The 16,103-nt window shown below is 39.1% G+C and overlaps 1 protein-coding gene across 1 annotated transcript in view; it reads left to right on the plus strand.

Moving 5' to 3' along the window:
* Positions 1 to 16,103, plus strand: part of SLC26A4 (solute carrier family 26 member 4) — a 61,307-nt gene that overhangs the window by 22,283 nt on the left and 22,921 nt on the right. Inside the window, exons 7-12 of the mRNA XM_069107000.1 lie at positions 602 to 754; positions 859 to 941; positions 8,289 to 8,436; positions 10,536 to 10,649; positions 15,718 to 15,795; positions 15,939 to 16,034. Coding sequence (XP_068963101.1) covers positions 602 to 754; positions 859 to 941; positions 8,289 to 8,436; positions 10,536 to 10,649; positions 15,718 to 15,795; positions 15,939 to 16,034 — 672 coding nt within the window. The remainder of the gene's footprint in view (positions 1 to 601; positions 755 to 858; positions 942 to 8,288; positions 8,437 to 10,535; positions 10,650 to 15,717; positions 15,796 to 15,938; positions 16,035 to 16,103) is intronic.

A 16,103-nucleotide genomic window follows, 5' to 3' on the forward strand; every position in this document is an offset into this window, starting at 1 on the left:
GGTCTTCTGGGATCTTGGTTGGTCATTAGGTGGATCAGAGTTCTTATCTTTCAAAGTTGTTTTCCATTATAATGTTTTAGCCATTGTGTGAATTGTTCTAACTCTTCTCATTTCATTCTGTGTCAGTCTTTCCAGACTTCTCTGAATCTAAAATTTGAGGCTTGGTTTATGGTTCAATAATAAGAAATCTGATGCATTAAACCCCCTCCCTACAATCACTAGCACAATGGTCCACACAGAAAGGTAGTGAGTGAAATGTGATGCCATCACACAATGTCCAGGTTGATGATTTGTGAGGACCAGGATAATATATTTTTGCAAGAGAAGGAAAATCAGTCTGGGCTAGCAAGTACTGGAAATACAAAGAATCTGGAAAGACCCTTCAAAATATTACAAAGAAAAAAAAAAGCAGAACCACTGGGCACACACCAAAAGAATCTTGATGAGGACTTGTGACCAAATAATTGTTTTGATATGTAATGAATTATAATTAACTTAAATGTCATCGGTCCTTAGCAAATTGAGCTGGTTATAGTGATGTTCACTTTTAAACTTTTAATACAATTTTTTAAAAAGTGTATCACTTTCCCTTTTTTTTTAGACACTCATTGAAATATTTGAGAAAATTGGCACCACAAACATGGCAGATTTCATTGCTGGACTGCTAACCATTATTGTCTGCATGGCTGTTAAGGAAGTAAATGATCGATTCAAACACAAAATTCCTGTTCCTATTCCTATAGAAGTGATTGTAGTAAGTAGAATATGCATGTATTTACATAAATAGATAATGACCATATTGTAAGAAGAAAGATTTTTAAAAATGAGAGATTTTTTTCTCTTTTTGCTTTCTTTTAGACAATTATAGCTACGGCCATTTCATATGGAGTCGACTTAGAAGAAAAGTACAATGCTGGCATTGTTAAGTCCATTCCAAGGGGGTGAGTAGGATATTTTGGCAACACTAATATGTTCATCTTAACTCAGTATTTTAATATTAATTATTAACATTAATTTTGTTCATTTATATTAATATTAACTTGATATTCATATTTAATATTTAAACAGATCCCTTTATATCAAATTGCATTTCAGGAGTGTTCCTTCAACATCCCTGCTCATAGATGTACAAATCTAAAAGAAGCATCTGCTTGTACAAAGAGTAGTAATATTGTTTATATTGGAGAGAGTTCTCTTTATTTGAACACAGCCTGCAGCTTTTCTTTTTCATTCTCTTTTAAAAGTGTTTGCAGAGACTTAGCTAGCCCCAGAGTTCTGATTTGGGATTGTGTATGCGTCATGAAAATCTAATCTGGTTAATATGAGTCAGTAATGTCGATTGTAACATGCAGAGGGCACTAAAACTGTGACTATTATGAACAGCAAAGGTGTCCTGGAAAGAATCAGAGACCCTGTGTTCAAATCTCAGCTCAGCTATTTCCTACCTCTGTGAAGTTAAGGAAGAAACCACCTCTCTGAGCAGCAGTTTCCACGTCTGTCTATCAAATGACAACTGCTAAGGTACCTTTTGGCTCTCAGTCTGGATTGCTATGGGCCAGATTTTGTACTCAGGTTGTTCTCTTAAGTCTTGAAGTTTATCACTGCAGCATTAAAGTCTTTGGATAACATCCACCCACTGGAATGGGGTCCAGTTTGGTGTGGCGGGGAGAGTGGTAGCCTAGAGAGCCATAGAGAGACCTCTGTTTTTAATGTGAAGGTCTTCCATGCAGGATTCATGTGATCTTGAAAAAGTCTCTTCACTGGTCTGTGTTTCAGTTCTATATTGGTAAAATTAGGGTAATAATCCTTGTACTGCTTTTCCCATAGGCTTAATAAGAAGAGAAAATGCATAGCTTATTAACCTAAAGTAGCCTTGGATACTTGGACAAAAGTAAGGCCTATAAATTTCTTTATAGCAGTAGAAAAACTGACCTAAAGTGCTATTCAAGGGACACTGGTTGGATAAGGGGAAGGAAATACTGTAGTAGCATAGTCTGGGTGGCTTTTTGAAAAATGAAGATGAAAAATGAAACTTGCAGATGGTGAATTTTCTTCAATTTTCAAATTTGAAATATAGCTAGATATTTCTAAATTATATTATGCATCTTTCTGAAGTGCAAAAGAAAAAAAAAAGACAACAGCAAACAAGCCTGTTTTTCTTGAGTCTTCTAATGTTCAGCCAAAATGGCCAAAATAAATATGAGACTTGATAAGGAAACAAAATATTGGCAAGCTTCTGACATTTCAGGTTTATGGGATTTAGGTCCTCTCCTTAAGGGATTGATCTTAAGAATAGTGGTGTGGAATCTTTTCCTTCAGAAAAAAAAATAAGGTATAAATCATTTGCACTCTTGAGAAATCTTGCTGGGAAATGTTGCACTACATGAGGAGCTGTCTATATTGGTCCCTCTCTTTGGGCCTATTTCTGTAAAATGAAATGGTTGGATTCCTTTCCACATCTGACATTTTATAGTTCCTTAAGATCAAAAGACTAGGAAAGAGTTTTCAAAACTATAAAGTACTCTATAAAGTTGTAATGGTTTGTTATTATTTGGCATTTGGGGCATAATATCTGTAAGAGAAAATTTCCCAGTGGAACTTTGGCTAAAGCTGAAGGTCCACTGGGACTAAAGGATTGAGACAGAAAAATCCCTGGGATACCTAATTGATATTTTTCACCCTAGAATGGGCTGGAGGTGAATAGTTCAATAACAAAACAGTGAATTTGCCTCCTGGGCATGGACTAGCATTCTGACTTTCATACCATATCCACATATACATAAGTTTCCCATAGGATAACTGGAGGTGAAACTGAATTGAGATTAATCTGGTTTAGGCAACTTTTTGTGCTGATGGGCTTTTAAAAAAGTCTTCTAAATCTGGAAGAATTTGTTGACCAAAGGAGGTTAGATTTCTCTCATCTCCTGCCTGGATGTGAGCTGAGAATGATGGAAGCAAAGGGAAGAAGTTTCCATTGATCCCAAGTTAAGGATCCCTGTTTTACATATAGCCCTCCAACCAGAAGGAATGCAGTCCCACCCAGCCAAGCTAATGCCAGAAGGTGGAAAAAAGATTGTAAGTACCCTGTGAGGAGCTCAGAAGGCCAGCCAATTAACCAGTCCAGCATGTCTGCTTGGCAACAGAGCCTGGTGAGAAGCAAACATGGCTTCCAAGTGATTTGTTCTACCCACTCCAGCAGCAAATTGGCCTCTGTAGCTGGTCCTTGGTCTGGCTGGTCCAACAGAGATTTCCCAGCTGAGCAGCTAATTGACTTATGCCCTACAGTGAACTTGTGAAGAAGCCCTGGAGAGAGAAAGGACGTTGAGGTCCTTAGGTTTGAGAGTTGTGAGTTATCTTGACTACACACGTGCGTTTATAGGAGTGTGCTTTAAGTTCATGCTAACATTTCCCCAAGATTCTGGGTATATTTGTGGTATGATATGCTGATGTTGGGGAAAATACTTTGTAACTAATGTCCTTGCTATGCCATTTGAGTAAATGCCTTTGCTAAAGGACTTACTGAGTCTACTGACCCATTGTTACTGGCAGATGCACTAGCGGGCATCTCTTGAGCTAGTGTTTACAAGCATAGCCGACCAGAGTTATCCCTAGAATCTGAAAGTAGTAGTAGCAATAATTCTAGGGAACCTACCTGCCAGTGGCATTGGGAACTGGGTGAATGATACCTGGGGGAGGCCTTGTAGATACCTGTCTGTTAATGGAAATCCAATCTTTGTCTCCTCCTGTAATTAGTCCTTATCTCCAAATGATTATGGGAATTTAGTATTTTGCACTAGAAGGGACCTTAGAGCTCATGTAGCTCAATGCCTTTGTTTTACAGCTGAGGAGACTGAGGCCAAAGAAGTGAAGTGACCTATTGAAGGTCACACAGATGAAAAGGGGCAAGGCTAGGATTCATATCTAGATACTCAAATTTTAAAGCCACTGTACTGTTTACTACATTCAAGATCATTCTCTTGAATTTCTGTCCACAACATGATGAATTTTCCCCTCCAACTTCTAATCACTCTTACCATGCTCTACTTCCCTTACGTCTATTCTACCTCCTTTCTTAAAAGAAGCAGCTAGGGGATGGCGCAGATAGAGTATGGGGCCTGCAGTTGAGAAGACCAGAGTTCAAATCTGGACATTTACAACGTGCAATCCTGGGCAGGTTATTTATTCTCTGTCAGCCTCAGTTTCCTCAACTGTAAAAGAAGGATAATAAACAGTACCTATCTCACAGGGCTGTTGTGAAGACAGAATGAGATAATATTTGTATAGTGCTCAGTGCAGCATCTGTAAATGTTCTTTTTCCTTCTCCCTCCCCCTGCTAAAATCAAACTAGTCAATGGCTTAGCAAGCATTTATTAAGCATCTACTATATTCCAGACACTGTGCTAAGTCCTGAGGAAACAAAAAAAAAAAATAGCTTCTGCTCTCAAGGAGCTTACAGTCTAATGGTAAAGAAAACATGCAAACAAATATGTACAAGAAATGTACAAACAAAATGTACAAACTAAAAATGTACAAATAAGATACATACATATAAAGAGATGTGTATATGCACACACATACAGTATGTATATGCACATATATACATGTGTAAACATGTGTGTGTCTGAAGGTAAACAGGGTTAAGTGACTTGCCCAGGGTCACACAGCTAGGAAGTATCTGAAGCCAGATTTTAACTCAAGAAGAGGAGTCTTCCTGACCCCAGGCCTGGCACTCCATCTACTCTGCCACCTAGCTACCCCCAGTCTACACTTTAGGAGAATCAATTTGACAGCTGAGTGAAGGGTTGTTGACTAGAACGGGGAAAAATTTTGAAGGCATAGGAAAGGGGGAGGGGAGGGAATGAGGGAGAAAAATCTGGAATTCAAAAATCTTATAAAAATGAATGTTGAAAACTATCTTTATCTGTAATTAGAAAAAATAAAATACTATTTGCATATTAAAAAAAAAAAGAATCTTGAAGGCAGGGAAACTAACCAGGAGGGTATTGCAATAGTTTGAGTGAGTCAATAAAGGCCTGTGCCAGGGTAGTAGTGGTAGTATCAGAGAAAATAAGGGAACTTTTACAGGAGATATTTTAGAGTCAGAAGAAGGTAGAAACTGAAGATTTAGCAATTGATGGGATATAGGAGGTGGCAGAGGCTGAGAGGTCAAGGATGACATGGTTGGTGAGCCTGGGTCACTTGCAGGATGGTGGTACCTGGGACAGTAACAGGAAAGTTAGGAAGAAGGGTGGGTCTGGGGGCAGAGGAATATCATGAGTTCAGTTTTTGATACAATGAATTTAAGATATCTGTGAGACATCTACTTTGAAACGTCCAGTAGACAGTTGGATATAAGAATCTGGAGGTCAAGAGATAAATATATCTGAGAATCTTCTGTGTGGAGATGATTATTGAATCCAGGGGATCTGGTGAGATCATCGAGTGAAATAGTGTAGAGAATGAAGAGAATAGGCCCCAGGACACAGCCTCGAGGGGACATTCATGGCTCAGTCAGATAATTAGAAGGACAGCTAGGAGAAAGAAGTGTTACAAAAGCCTACAGAGTGACAAGAAGAAAAGGTTGATCAATGGTGTTAAAGGCTGCAGAGAACTTAAGAAGTAAGGAAAGGCCATCAGATATTGCAAAGAAGAGATCATCAGTATCTTTGGGGAGAGCAGTTTCAGAGGAAAGATGAGGCCTGAAGCCAGGGCAGTGAAAGGAAAGGAAGTTGGAATTACTGATGATAGATGACCTTCTAGAGGAATGTAGCTACCAAAGGGAGATGAGATTGAGATCGATAGCTGTCAGGATAAGGGGATCTAATGAGGGATTTTGGAGAATGGGGGAGATATCAGCATGCTTGTAGGCAAGAGGGAAGCATCAGCAGTGATTTTAATCAGGAGACTCCCAAGGATTATATTATCCTATGAGCAAGTTGTGGATTTCTTGGTGCTTCCCATCCTGGATCATTTGCCCTCTTTCTTGGTGTAGCCCTTCTGCTCCTCATTCTCCAGGTCTCTAAAACCCTTAGTTCTATCAAAACTTGTTTTCAGGATATGACCTGATTACCAATCATTCATATCTCAGTGTGAACAAGTTTAAACTGTCATAGCATCTCTCTCAGAGGTACTTTCATTTTTGAACCTTCTCGAATTGCAGTGGGAAACCTTGACTTTTTCTTAAGGTCTTTCCCAGATCTCAGTTTTTCTGAGGTAATAACCATTCAGTAATTAAAGGCTAAGTAAGAACTGAGATAAAAGATGGCCTCTTTTGCCTTCCCAAAAGAATCAATCAGGGAGGGGAAGACCCTCCCACTGCATCCTGGGCCACACTGCTGTCCAGACCTATGTCTTGCCACTGGACTCCAGTGACTAGGGAGGAGAGAGTGAGGTTGATGGCTGCACAGTTCTGCTTCACTTAAATCCAATTCACTTGCAAGTCAAGACCTCATCTTGCCTCCTGAACCAAAGGACAAATAACAACAAATAAGATTATTAGGGCTGAATTGAGCTTTGGTTGCAAAATCCCTTATTCCTTTGTTTAAAAAAAAGATAAAAACAACAAACAACTACAACTCTCTGATTATAGGATGATGCTTCTTTAATGGAATTTCAGTAATCAGTGATCAGATGAGAGAGATACTATTTAAGGCTGAAATCCCTTTCAGGTATCTCTCACATTACACCATGTAGGTGACTGCCTCCTCTGCCTGAATGTTAGGTCATCTCTGCAAATTCCATACCTAAATTTCTCTCTTTGTGTAGAGCAAAGATCCAGTCTGGCATCTAGGTGCAAATCTCTGGGGAATAGTAACTTAGCATGTGATCTTACAGCAAATGTGATGTTTTCTTTGCTATGAAGATAGTGAAGTATAAAACTGATAAAAAGAAACAACCTTAATCTCCTTTCATCTTTGAAACATTTGGATCATGATAGGGATCTTTATGAAACCATGAATTTCTTACCTAGCCATCTCAGCATCTATCTTCTTTCTCTTCTCAGTCATTCTATCCTCTCTATGCACAAATTAAGTACTGTCATATTTTAGAAGTATGTATTAAAGAAATGAATTGATAAAGACCTGTGCCAGGGTGGAGGTAGGGAGAATTCAGGAAAAGAGTAAATTCAGGTAAATAGAATTCAGGAAAAAAGACTCTCCCAGAAGGCACAAGTGTATGAAATAGGTTGACATGGGACCTCATGGTCATGGAAAGAGTGTTAGATTTACAGTTAAGAGTTTTTGTTCACAGGGTGGCCAGGTAACACAGTGAGTAAGAGCACCGGCTCCAGTGTGGGGATGACCTGGGGAATCGAATCTGGGCTCAGACACTTAGCACCCACCCAAAAACACCTGGCTGTGTAACCTTGAGCAAGTTACTAAATCCAATTGCTTAGGGGTGGCCAGGTGGCTCAGCAAGTAAGAGCACCAGCCCCAGTGTTGGGATTACCTGGGGATCAAATCTGGGCTCAGATACTTAGCACCACACCCAGAAATAACTGGCTGTGTAACCTTGAGCAAGTTACTTAACCCCAATTGCTTAAAAAAAAAAAAAAAGAGTTTTTGTTCAGTTGTTCCCAACTCTTTGTGACTAGAGGTTTTTTGGCAAAGATACTGTAGTGATTTGCCATTTCCTTCTCCAGATTATTTTACAGATGAGGAGACTGAGGCAAACAGAGCTAAGTGACTTACCGAGGGCCACAGAGTTAGTAGGTGTTTGAGACCAGATTTAAACTCAGGAAGAGGAGTCTTCCTCATTCCAACTCTGGCACTTTATCCACTTTACCACCTCACTTGTCCCAGAAGACTGGATTTCAAATACTGGCTCTGAGATTTACTACTTCTGTGGATATAGGTTACTCCCTGTTTCTTAGCCGCAGTTTCCTGATAATGCAAATGAGGATAGTAATGCTACCTTTCCCAAAGGGCTGTTGTGAAAAAAGTCTGTAGACCTTAGAGTATTATGTAAATGTGAACTATTATTTATAAAGTTACTAAATCTAGATTTTTTTTTTCAGAGGTACAAAGAGAACTATAGCCTTTGAGAGTCTCAAAAGATCTTTGGTTTAACCTGAAAGAAATTAGCCTTTGTGTAAAGCAATAACAATAAAAATAATGGCAACAAGATGCAGTTTTTGTTAGAATATTCTACATTTCCATATGATCTTTGAGTTATTATACTTTTCATATGTGTGCGTGTAAGTTTATATATCGTTTGACAGGTTAAAGAGACATAATTCATTGTAGGCGAGTATGATGAATGCTTTTTCTTTTTTTAAAACCCCACAGGTTTTTGCCGCCTGCACTTCCATCAGTAAACTTGTTTTCTCAGATGGCTACTGCTTCATTTTCCATTGCTGTGGTAGCCTATGCAATTGCTGTATCTGTAGGGAAAGTCTATGCTACTAAGTATGATTACGCCATTGATGGGAACCAGGTAGGTTCACTCCTGTTGCAAAACTACCTTATAAAACTGGACCTTTGAGCAGAGCTATAACTAGAGATTTTTGTGTGTAGAACAAGGGCCATAAACTACACCTGTGCAATTACCAGGAAGCATGGCCTTGGTTTAATACTTGGTAGGGGGTCAGGGTAGGCAGGCAGTTGGTTCCCTGAGAGGTGGTAGAGGCAGTGACTCTAGGACACCAGGGTTCTGCTACTGAGGAAACTGGCACAAGGGCCACGGGGTGGTAGCTTCCTATTTTGACTAATTAGTCTGACTAGCTAGGTGTTAAACTGATTAAATGCCATACTGCTGAAGGACTAAAAGTATCATTGGTGCCCTCTGAATCCGGTGCCCTCCAAATTCAGCATCATGGAGCAAAGGCCCAGGTACTCTGCCTTTTTGAATGTTCTGTCAAGGTAGAAAAACTTAAATCTGGGAAGAGTTTGGTGTCTGCTGAAACATGACTTTACCTCTTCAATAAGAATACTATTACTGCACTGATTTTCTGTTAAAGCTACTCAAATACTTAACAATTTGAGATAATTTTGAGGGCTAATGTAGATATGATGTCACTTTACACTTTCAAGATTATTATTTTTTTGCTTTTTGGGGGGGAAGGCAGGGAAATTGGAGTTAAGTGACTTAACCAAGGTCACACCACTAATAAGTGTTAAGTGTCTGAGGTCACATTTGAACTCAGGTCCTCCTGACTCCAGAGCTGGTGCACTGTGCCACCTAGCTGCCCCTGATTATTTTTTTTTTTTGAGGGGGTTGAATTAGGTTTGTGATTACACTGGTGCAAAGAACTTCTCATGAGGAAAGTCTGATTACCAGGTCAGACCAGCACCTGTTCTGAAACTTACAGTCTTAAGACAGTTTGCTGGGACACAGGGAAATTAGGTAAAGTGGGACGGCTAGGTGGCGCAGTGAATAGAACACCAGCCCTGGAGTCAGGAGGACCTGAGTTCAAATCCAGGCTCAGACACTTGACATACTTACTAGCTGTGTGTCCTTGGGCAAGTCACTTAACCCCAATTGCCCTGCCCTCTCCCCTCTAAAAAGAAAAAAAAGAAATTAAGTAAAGTGTTTAGGGTCATACAACCAATATGTGTTGAAGGTGGGATTTGAACCTATATCTTTCAAGACCACCTCTCAATTCACCAATCCACATTGCCTCTCGTTGGGACAAACCTGATTATTAAAATCATTTATGCAGTTAGATCATGAAGAATATAGACATTTAACATTTCTTTGGAAAAGAACTATGAATGCTTTACATAACTCAAAATCTTCTCAAAGTGTGTTTTTTATAAGCAATATTTCCAATGTAACAATTTCTGTTGATATCAGTTAAGATTTAAAATGGAAGTCTCTAAATGTGCACTTCTTTTGGATGGCACAGAGCAGTTAGGTTAGTCCTAGGGCTGAATGTTCCTTTTTTTAAAAGACTACAAAAATGTCTACAAGTAGTGCATGTTTCTGAAAAGACAGAGCAATGGGAACAGTTGAATGATGGGTGATTGCCCAGAATTCCAGACCTTTCTGTCATAATACAATCTGTGGTAAGTCTTCAGCAACAGATAACTCCAGAAATAAAAGCTGCAGGTATGCTAATAGCATACTGAAAATGAGATGAGTGACTTCTAATAGCCTAAACCTAGGGCAATGAAAGAACTATTTCAGCACAGGGTCAGTTACCGTCCATCATTTCAGGTTTCTAGCCTTAAAAATAATTGAAAGTAGGGAGGCTTTTCTTAGGCACCATCAGTTGAAACTCCAGGCGTCTTGCAGCTTCCCAGATTCCACCACCTAAGGCAGCTATCATTAAAAATGACTTCAATGGAAAATGGCATGGACTGCCAGTTGCAAACATTCAAACAGTTTTGCTGAACTGTTTTTTGTGGGAAGGTGCTATGGGGGGTGGGAGAGGCAGGACATTAAGAAGTGACTGCTGTGTTTAAATGGAATCTATCTTTTTTTGTTTATTTTTAAAGCCGGAGATTTTTCAAAGTAAATTTGGGAGATTAGAAGAGTAGGAAAGGGGTGAGGTATTTGTTTTCTTTTTTGCAATTATCCAGTTTTTCTCCTAGGAATTTATTGCCTTTGGGATCAGCAATATCTTCTCTGGATTCTTCTCCTGTTTTGTGGCTACCACTGCTCTGTCACGTACTGCTGTTCAAGAGAGCACCGGGGGGAAAACACAGGTAATGAGACCCCAGCCTGGGACGTGCAACAGTTTCCATTTATTATCACAAAGAGCAAGTTCAGACCAGGCACCAACCTGAGGACACTAGTCCTCAAGGAGCTTACATGCTACTGGAGAAAATAACATGCCTGCAGATATGCAAAAGCAAACTATATATAAAGTGATATTAAGTAGTTTCTGGTTTGGGGAAGGGCCCTAACAATTGGGCGGGGATCAGGAATGACTTTTGTAGGAAGTGACCCCTTGGGTGGAGCTTTGAGGAGAGTTAGGGATTCCGAGGAGTACAAGTGAAGAGGGAAAATGTGGGGGCACACACAGGAGGTGAAAGGGCATCAAGGCAAGAGAAAGCATGCTGGGTACAGGGAACCGCAGGCCCTCCAGGTTTTGTGGACTACAAAGGAATGAGGGGGAGAAATGTGAAATCAGGCTGAAAAGATGGTGTCCTGACTCTGCTATTTACTAGCTCTCTGACCTTGGACAAGTCATTTCCCTTTTCAGGGCTTTAGTAACTCCCTCTGTAAAATGAGGGTGTGGGAATATATTATCTCTAAGATCCTTTCAGACTCTAAATCCTTTGGTCCTCTGTCCCCAAAATACCTTTCTGTTTCTATTGCAATCGAACCCTCGCTTTCCTGTCTCACCTCCTCTATGAAGTCTTCCTTGACTACTTTGAGCCATATACTGATTTATACTACTTCTGAACAGAGGTCTTGTGTTCAAATCCAACCTTGAATTTAATGGATTAAAAGTGCCCTAATTTTACAGTGACATGGATTTACTTGTGTGATGGGCAAGTCATTTATTTAACTTCCTTATATCTCAGTTTCTTCTTCTTTAAAATGAGGGAGTTATAGCTTCTGAGGTTTTTTCTAGCTCTAAATCTATGGTTCTATGTTCCTATGCTCCTACAGCATTTTTTTGTAGCTTCTGCTACACAATCAGGTATTTTATTACATACAATTACGGAGCATCATATTTCAGAGGCACTAAAACAGGTTGTCTGGACTATATAGTTAACTGATAGTGAAGCCAAAATTGCTGACTTCTACTTACTTGCTATTACTTCTAGCCTCAAATGAGACTTGGGGTAGCTATCTCCAATAATAATGTCTTGGGTAAACTACCTGCCCTTGGCAAGAGTTCTGTGAGATAATAGTGTTCTTGTAAGCTGATATCCCCTTCCACACACAGGCATGTATTATATTTAGCAATGGAAAAGGCCAAGATTCTAGGAATGAGCAATGAAACAGGCTTAGATATTGTTCAAGATTTAATTACTGAAATATATACTAAGTTCTGAGGTTTAAAGGCTGAATGCATGGACTGGGACCCAGTAGACCATGACTCAAAAGGAACTGGCCCTTCTCTCTGTGGTTGTGTGACTGAGTGTCTCCTGTAACAGCACCCTCAAAACTGGGTCTTTCTTTGTTAGGCCTGAGCTACTTAACAGCTTCTTTGAATTTTTCATATAAATCGTGTCCCAACTTGGCTTAGGTAAATCTGCTGATGGATATTACATCAGCAATTTGCAGATATCATGAATGTGCCTGTGTTTACATTTCTATTCTCAAATCTGATGGTTATAAAACTGTTGTATCATCAAGTGATCCTAGAATATCAAAATATATTTAGTGAAACACACAATTGCCCTTTGGAACAAAAGAATTAACAAAAGCATAATTCTCACTTTTGCCAAGTTTTTGGGTACTACTTAACAATTTGTTTGACTAATGAGGATGGCGGCCATCAGTTAAAAACAAAAAAAAAAAATCAAAATGTAAGGTAGGGAACAGATATATACACACATATTCAATCTAATTTGTTAATTGTTAATAATAATTCATATCTTCACAGCACTTTTAAGGTTTGCCAAGGCTTTTCCTCATACTAACCACTGAGAGGTAGATAGTACAAATATTATTATCCCTATTTTTTCAGATGAAGAAACTGAGGTTCTAGAGATTAAATGCCTTTGCCATGATCGTATGGTTAGTAAGTATCTGACACAGAATTCATTCCAGGTGTTCTGACTCTATGTCCAGGGCTCTATCCACTAAGCTGTGTATGTTCTATTCTGTTGATGGATTTTAACCAGTGTGGGTCATTTATATATTGTATAATACAGTTAAACATTCAAAATTCATTTCTTTGTCTTCCACTTGTATTCTGTTACCTCTGTTTTTACCTTCCCAAATGACTTAGGACAAAATGCTTTTGTATTTATATAGTTCTTCCTATCCATAGTGTTGCAATAATAATTATAATAATAATATCTAGCATTTTTATATTGTTTTAAAATTTGCAAAACCTTTCATATATGTTATCTCATTTAACTTAAGTAAATATTGATCTAATTTCTTAACAATTAACTTAGTTTTTATATTTCAATTCCTTCAAACAAACGCTGTTGAGTATAGTTAATTTACCAACCATCACACATTTTTACTAGTCTACCTTCCTATAAGAAACTATATTGATAACAGAATCAATAAATGTGCCTTTCTTACAGGAAGAATTGTCCTTATATATAGCAAGGTACCTGCACAGTGTGATTTCGGGGACGTTCAGGAAGTTCCTTCCCTCATACTCTTCCCCACCTCCAAATCCCACTTCACTTAGCTGTCAGTTGATAGTTGCAATTCCTTTAGCAAGAAACAAAACCTTAAAATAATTAGGAAGGAAACAAAGTGACTATTACATGCCAGGCACTTTGCTAAATACTTTAGAAATATCATCTCATTTACTCCTCATAAAAACCCTAAGAAGTAGGTGCTATTCATTTTATCTTTATTCTACATTTGAGGAAATTGAGGCAGACAGGTTAAATGACTTGCCTAGGTACACAGAGCTAGTAAGTTTCTGAGATCACACTTGAATTGAGGGTTTACTGGCTCCAGGTCCATCATGCTATTTTCTGTGTTTCCTCTAGATCCCACGAGGTAGAGACAAGGCTTAAATCCTTATATGCCTGGGGGAAATATCCCATTAGTTAAAATTAATTCTAAGATATAAATGACTGATACATCCTTTCCTGAAAAAAGGAGGAGGAGGAGGAAGAGGAGAAGGAGGAGGAAGAGGAGGAGGAAGAGGAAGAGGAAGAGGAGGAGGAAACTAAATGAAAAAGTATGAAGTCCTAGGGAGTGGGGGGTGGAATTCTGTGGTGGGGATAAAAGGACAGAAAACTTGTGGTGTACTGAAGACAAACTTTGCCTGATTCATAATATTCATAATAGTGTATTGAAAGGGCCCTGAGTTTGATGCTGGTACCAATTGTGCCAGTTGAATATTTCAGTGATATCTCCTTAGGTTTTCTGCTTTTCTAACTCTAATTTCCTTTTATCGACCTCTAGTAACGTGAAAAGCCAGAAGTAGATGTCACCTTTCTTGCTTCTTCTTCCCTTTTGATTACTTGGTGTCTAGTTTTCCTGTCTCCTTTTCTTTCAGACTTTCTATTGCTCACCTCTGCTTAGGCTCAGCTGTCTAAACTGGTGGATTCCACCTAATCCTATGTTCTCAGTTTCTCTTCCAACTCTTTTTTGACCTTAAGAGTGCTTTTCATGACAGAAAAGGTAAAGCTTTTGGAATGTCTATTATAAGAGCCCTGGTAAAGTTCACGAGTCCATAGCAAGATCACTATGTGCTGAAGACACACTAAGAGCCACCATGGGACATCCCAGAGGAATTAAGAGACACGTGCCCTCATCAAGGTTACAAACAAAAGATGCAGAACTCTTTTTATCTGTAATACGGTTGGTAAACAAATATTTTTATTAGCTTGAATAGATTAGGAAGAAAAATTGCTCCATAAAGCATGAAGTTACATTATTGTTGTGATGAAGGAGATGGTGATGGTAATGATGTCCAGATTCATGATTTCATGTGTGTAGGGAACTCCTAATATGTAGGCATGGTTTGGTCGAAGGAGTATGGGATTTGGTATAAAAGAACTGGGATTCAAATCCCATTTCTACCCACCATGTTGACCTTGGGCAAGTTGCTTAACACCTTAGTGCTTCAATTATTTTATTTGTAAAATGAGGATGTCAGACTAGTTAACCCCTGAGATCACAGGCAGTTCTAAATCTATAATCCTATAATCAATCCTCCCTTCAATGATGCAGACTGTCATCTCTACGAGTCTTAGAGATGTAATGTGACTTGTTCATGGTCATTTAGCCAATATTTAGCTAGTTCAAGAATCACCTCTCTTCACCTGGAAAAGACCTTGGAGGCAATCTACTCTAACCTCTTCATTTTATAGTTGAGGAAACTGAGACCCAAGGAAGATAAGTGACTTGACCAAAGTCACATAGGTAGTAAGTGAGATTTGAATGTAAGTCCTCTAACTCTGGAACCAGTGCTCTTTCTACTGTATCATATGACTTATTGGAGGACTTCCTCATTCCAAGACTGACCCACTATGCCACTCTGGGTCTCCAAGTATTGTTATTATTGCTTTTATTATCTTATTTTCCAATTCACTTTGTCCAATATTTACTAAGTGCCTATCCTGACCAAGGCTCTGTGCACAAAGACAAAAACAATCCCTGTTCTCAAGTCACTTTTATTCTGCAATGAATAGATGAATCTGGTGTAAAGTACTTTCAACATTACAGTACTCTTTTGTCCATTTAGGAATTTGGAGCAAGTACCTTGAAGTTTTGGATTAGAGATTATTTGCAAACAGAATAGACTACAAGTCCTGTAAGATGTCAAAGAAAACTATCCCTTCTCCCAATATGAAATCTGACTTGACCTCAATATTTCTCAGTTTCTATAGTTACTGTAGCTTCTCTGCCCAAGTGTGACATACTTATTCCTCTCCTCCGTCTGTGTTTTGTGCATAATAGCAACAATAAACATTCCCTCTAATAGCATTGGGGTGTGGGGAGGGAAAGGGAAGAGTAAAGAGAAGAAAAGCATTACTGCCATTCAGTGCTTATAAAATAACTTCCTTGTGTACAATGATGCCCAGAAGGCATCTCCTTAGGCTGTTGTCTGTGGTGAGTTTGGAAAGCAAGCAGAAAAAGCAAACCACATATATTTATGTCAACATTCTTTTTCAGGTTGCTGGCCTCATCTCAGCCCTGATTGTACTGATTGCAATTGTGGCTTTGGGGAAGCTGCTAGAACCCTTGCAAAAGGTATGACTGCTTTTTGGCACATCGGTTGCACAATTTTCCTGGCACTGGTCTGCAACAAGGAAGAAATAACAAGAGATTTAAAAATCATCCCAGGGAAAAATCATTTCAGTGAATAACATGGCCTTCCCTGTCTCTCTTGGCAGTCTGTCTTGGCTGCTGTTGTCATTGCCAACCTGAAAGGAATGTTTATGCAAGTGTGCGATGTTCCTCGTCTGTGGAGGCAGAATAAGATTGATGCTGTAAGTCCCAGGTTGCCCATTTCCTCTGAAACCTGTCTTGGGTCTGAGTAACCCCTCCCTACTAAATTG

Source organism: Petaurus breviceps, unplaced genomic scaffold (assembly GCF_028583685.1).
Source record: "Petaurus breviceps papuanus isolate PSGF00001 unplaced genomic scaffold, PetGlider_PUasm1.0 84, whole genome shotgun sequence".
In the NCBI taxonomy this organism is placed as follows: Eukaryota; Metazoa; Chordata; class Mammalia; order Diprotodontia; family Petauridae; genus Petaurus; species Petaurus breviceps.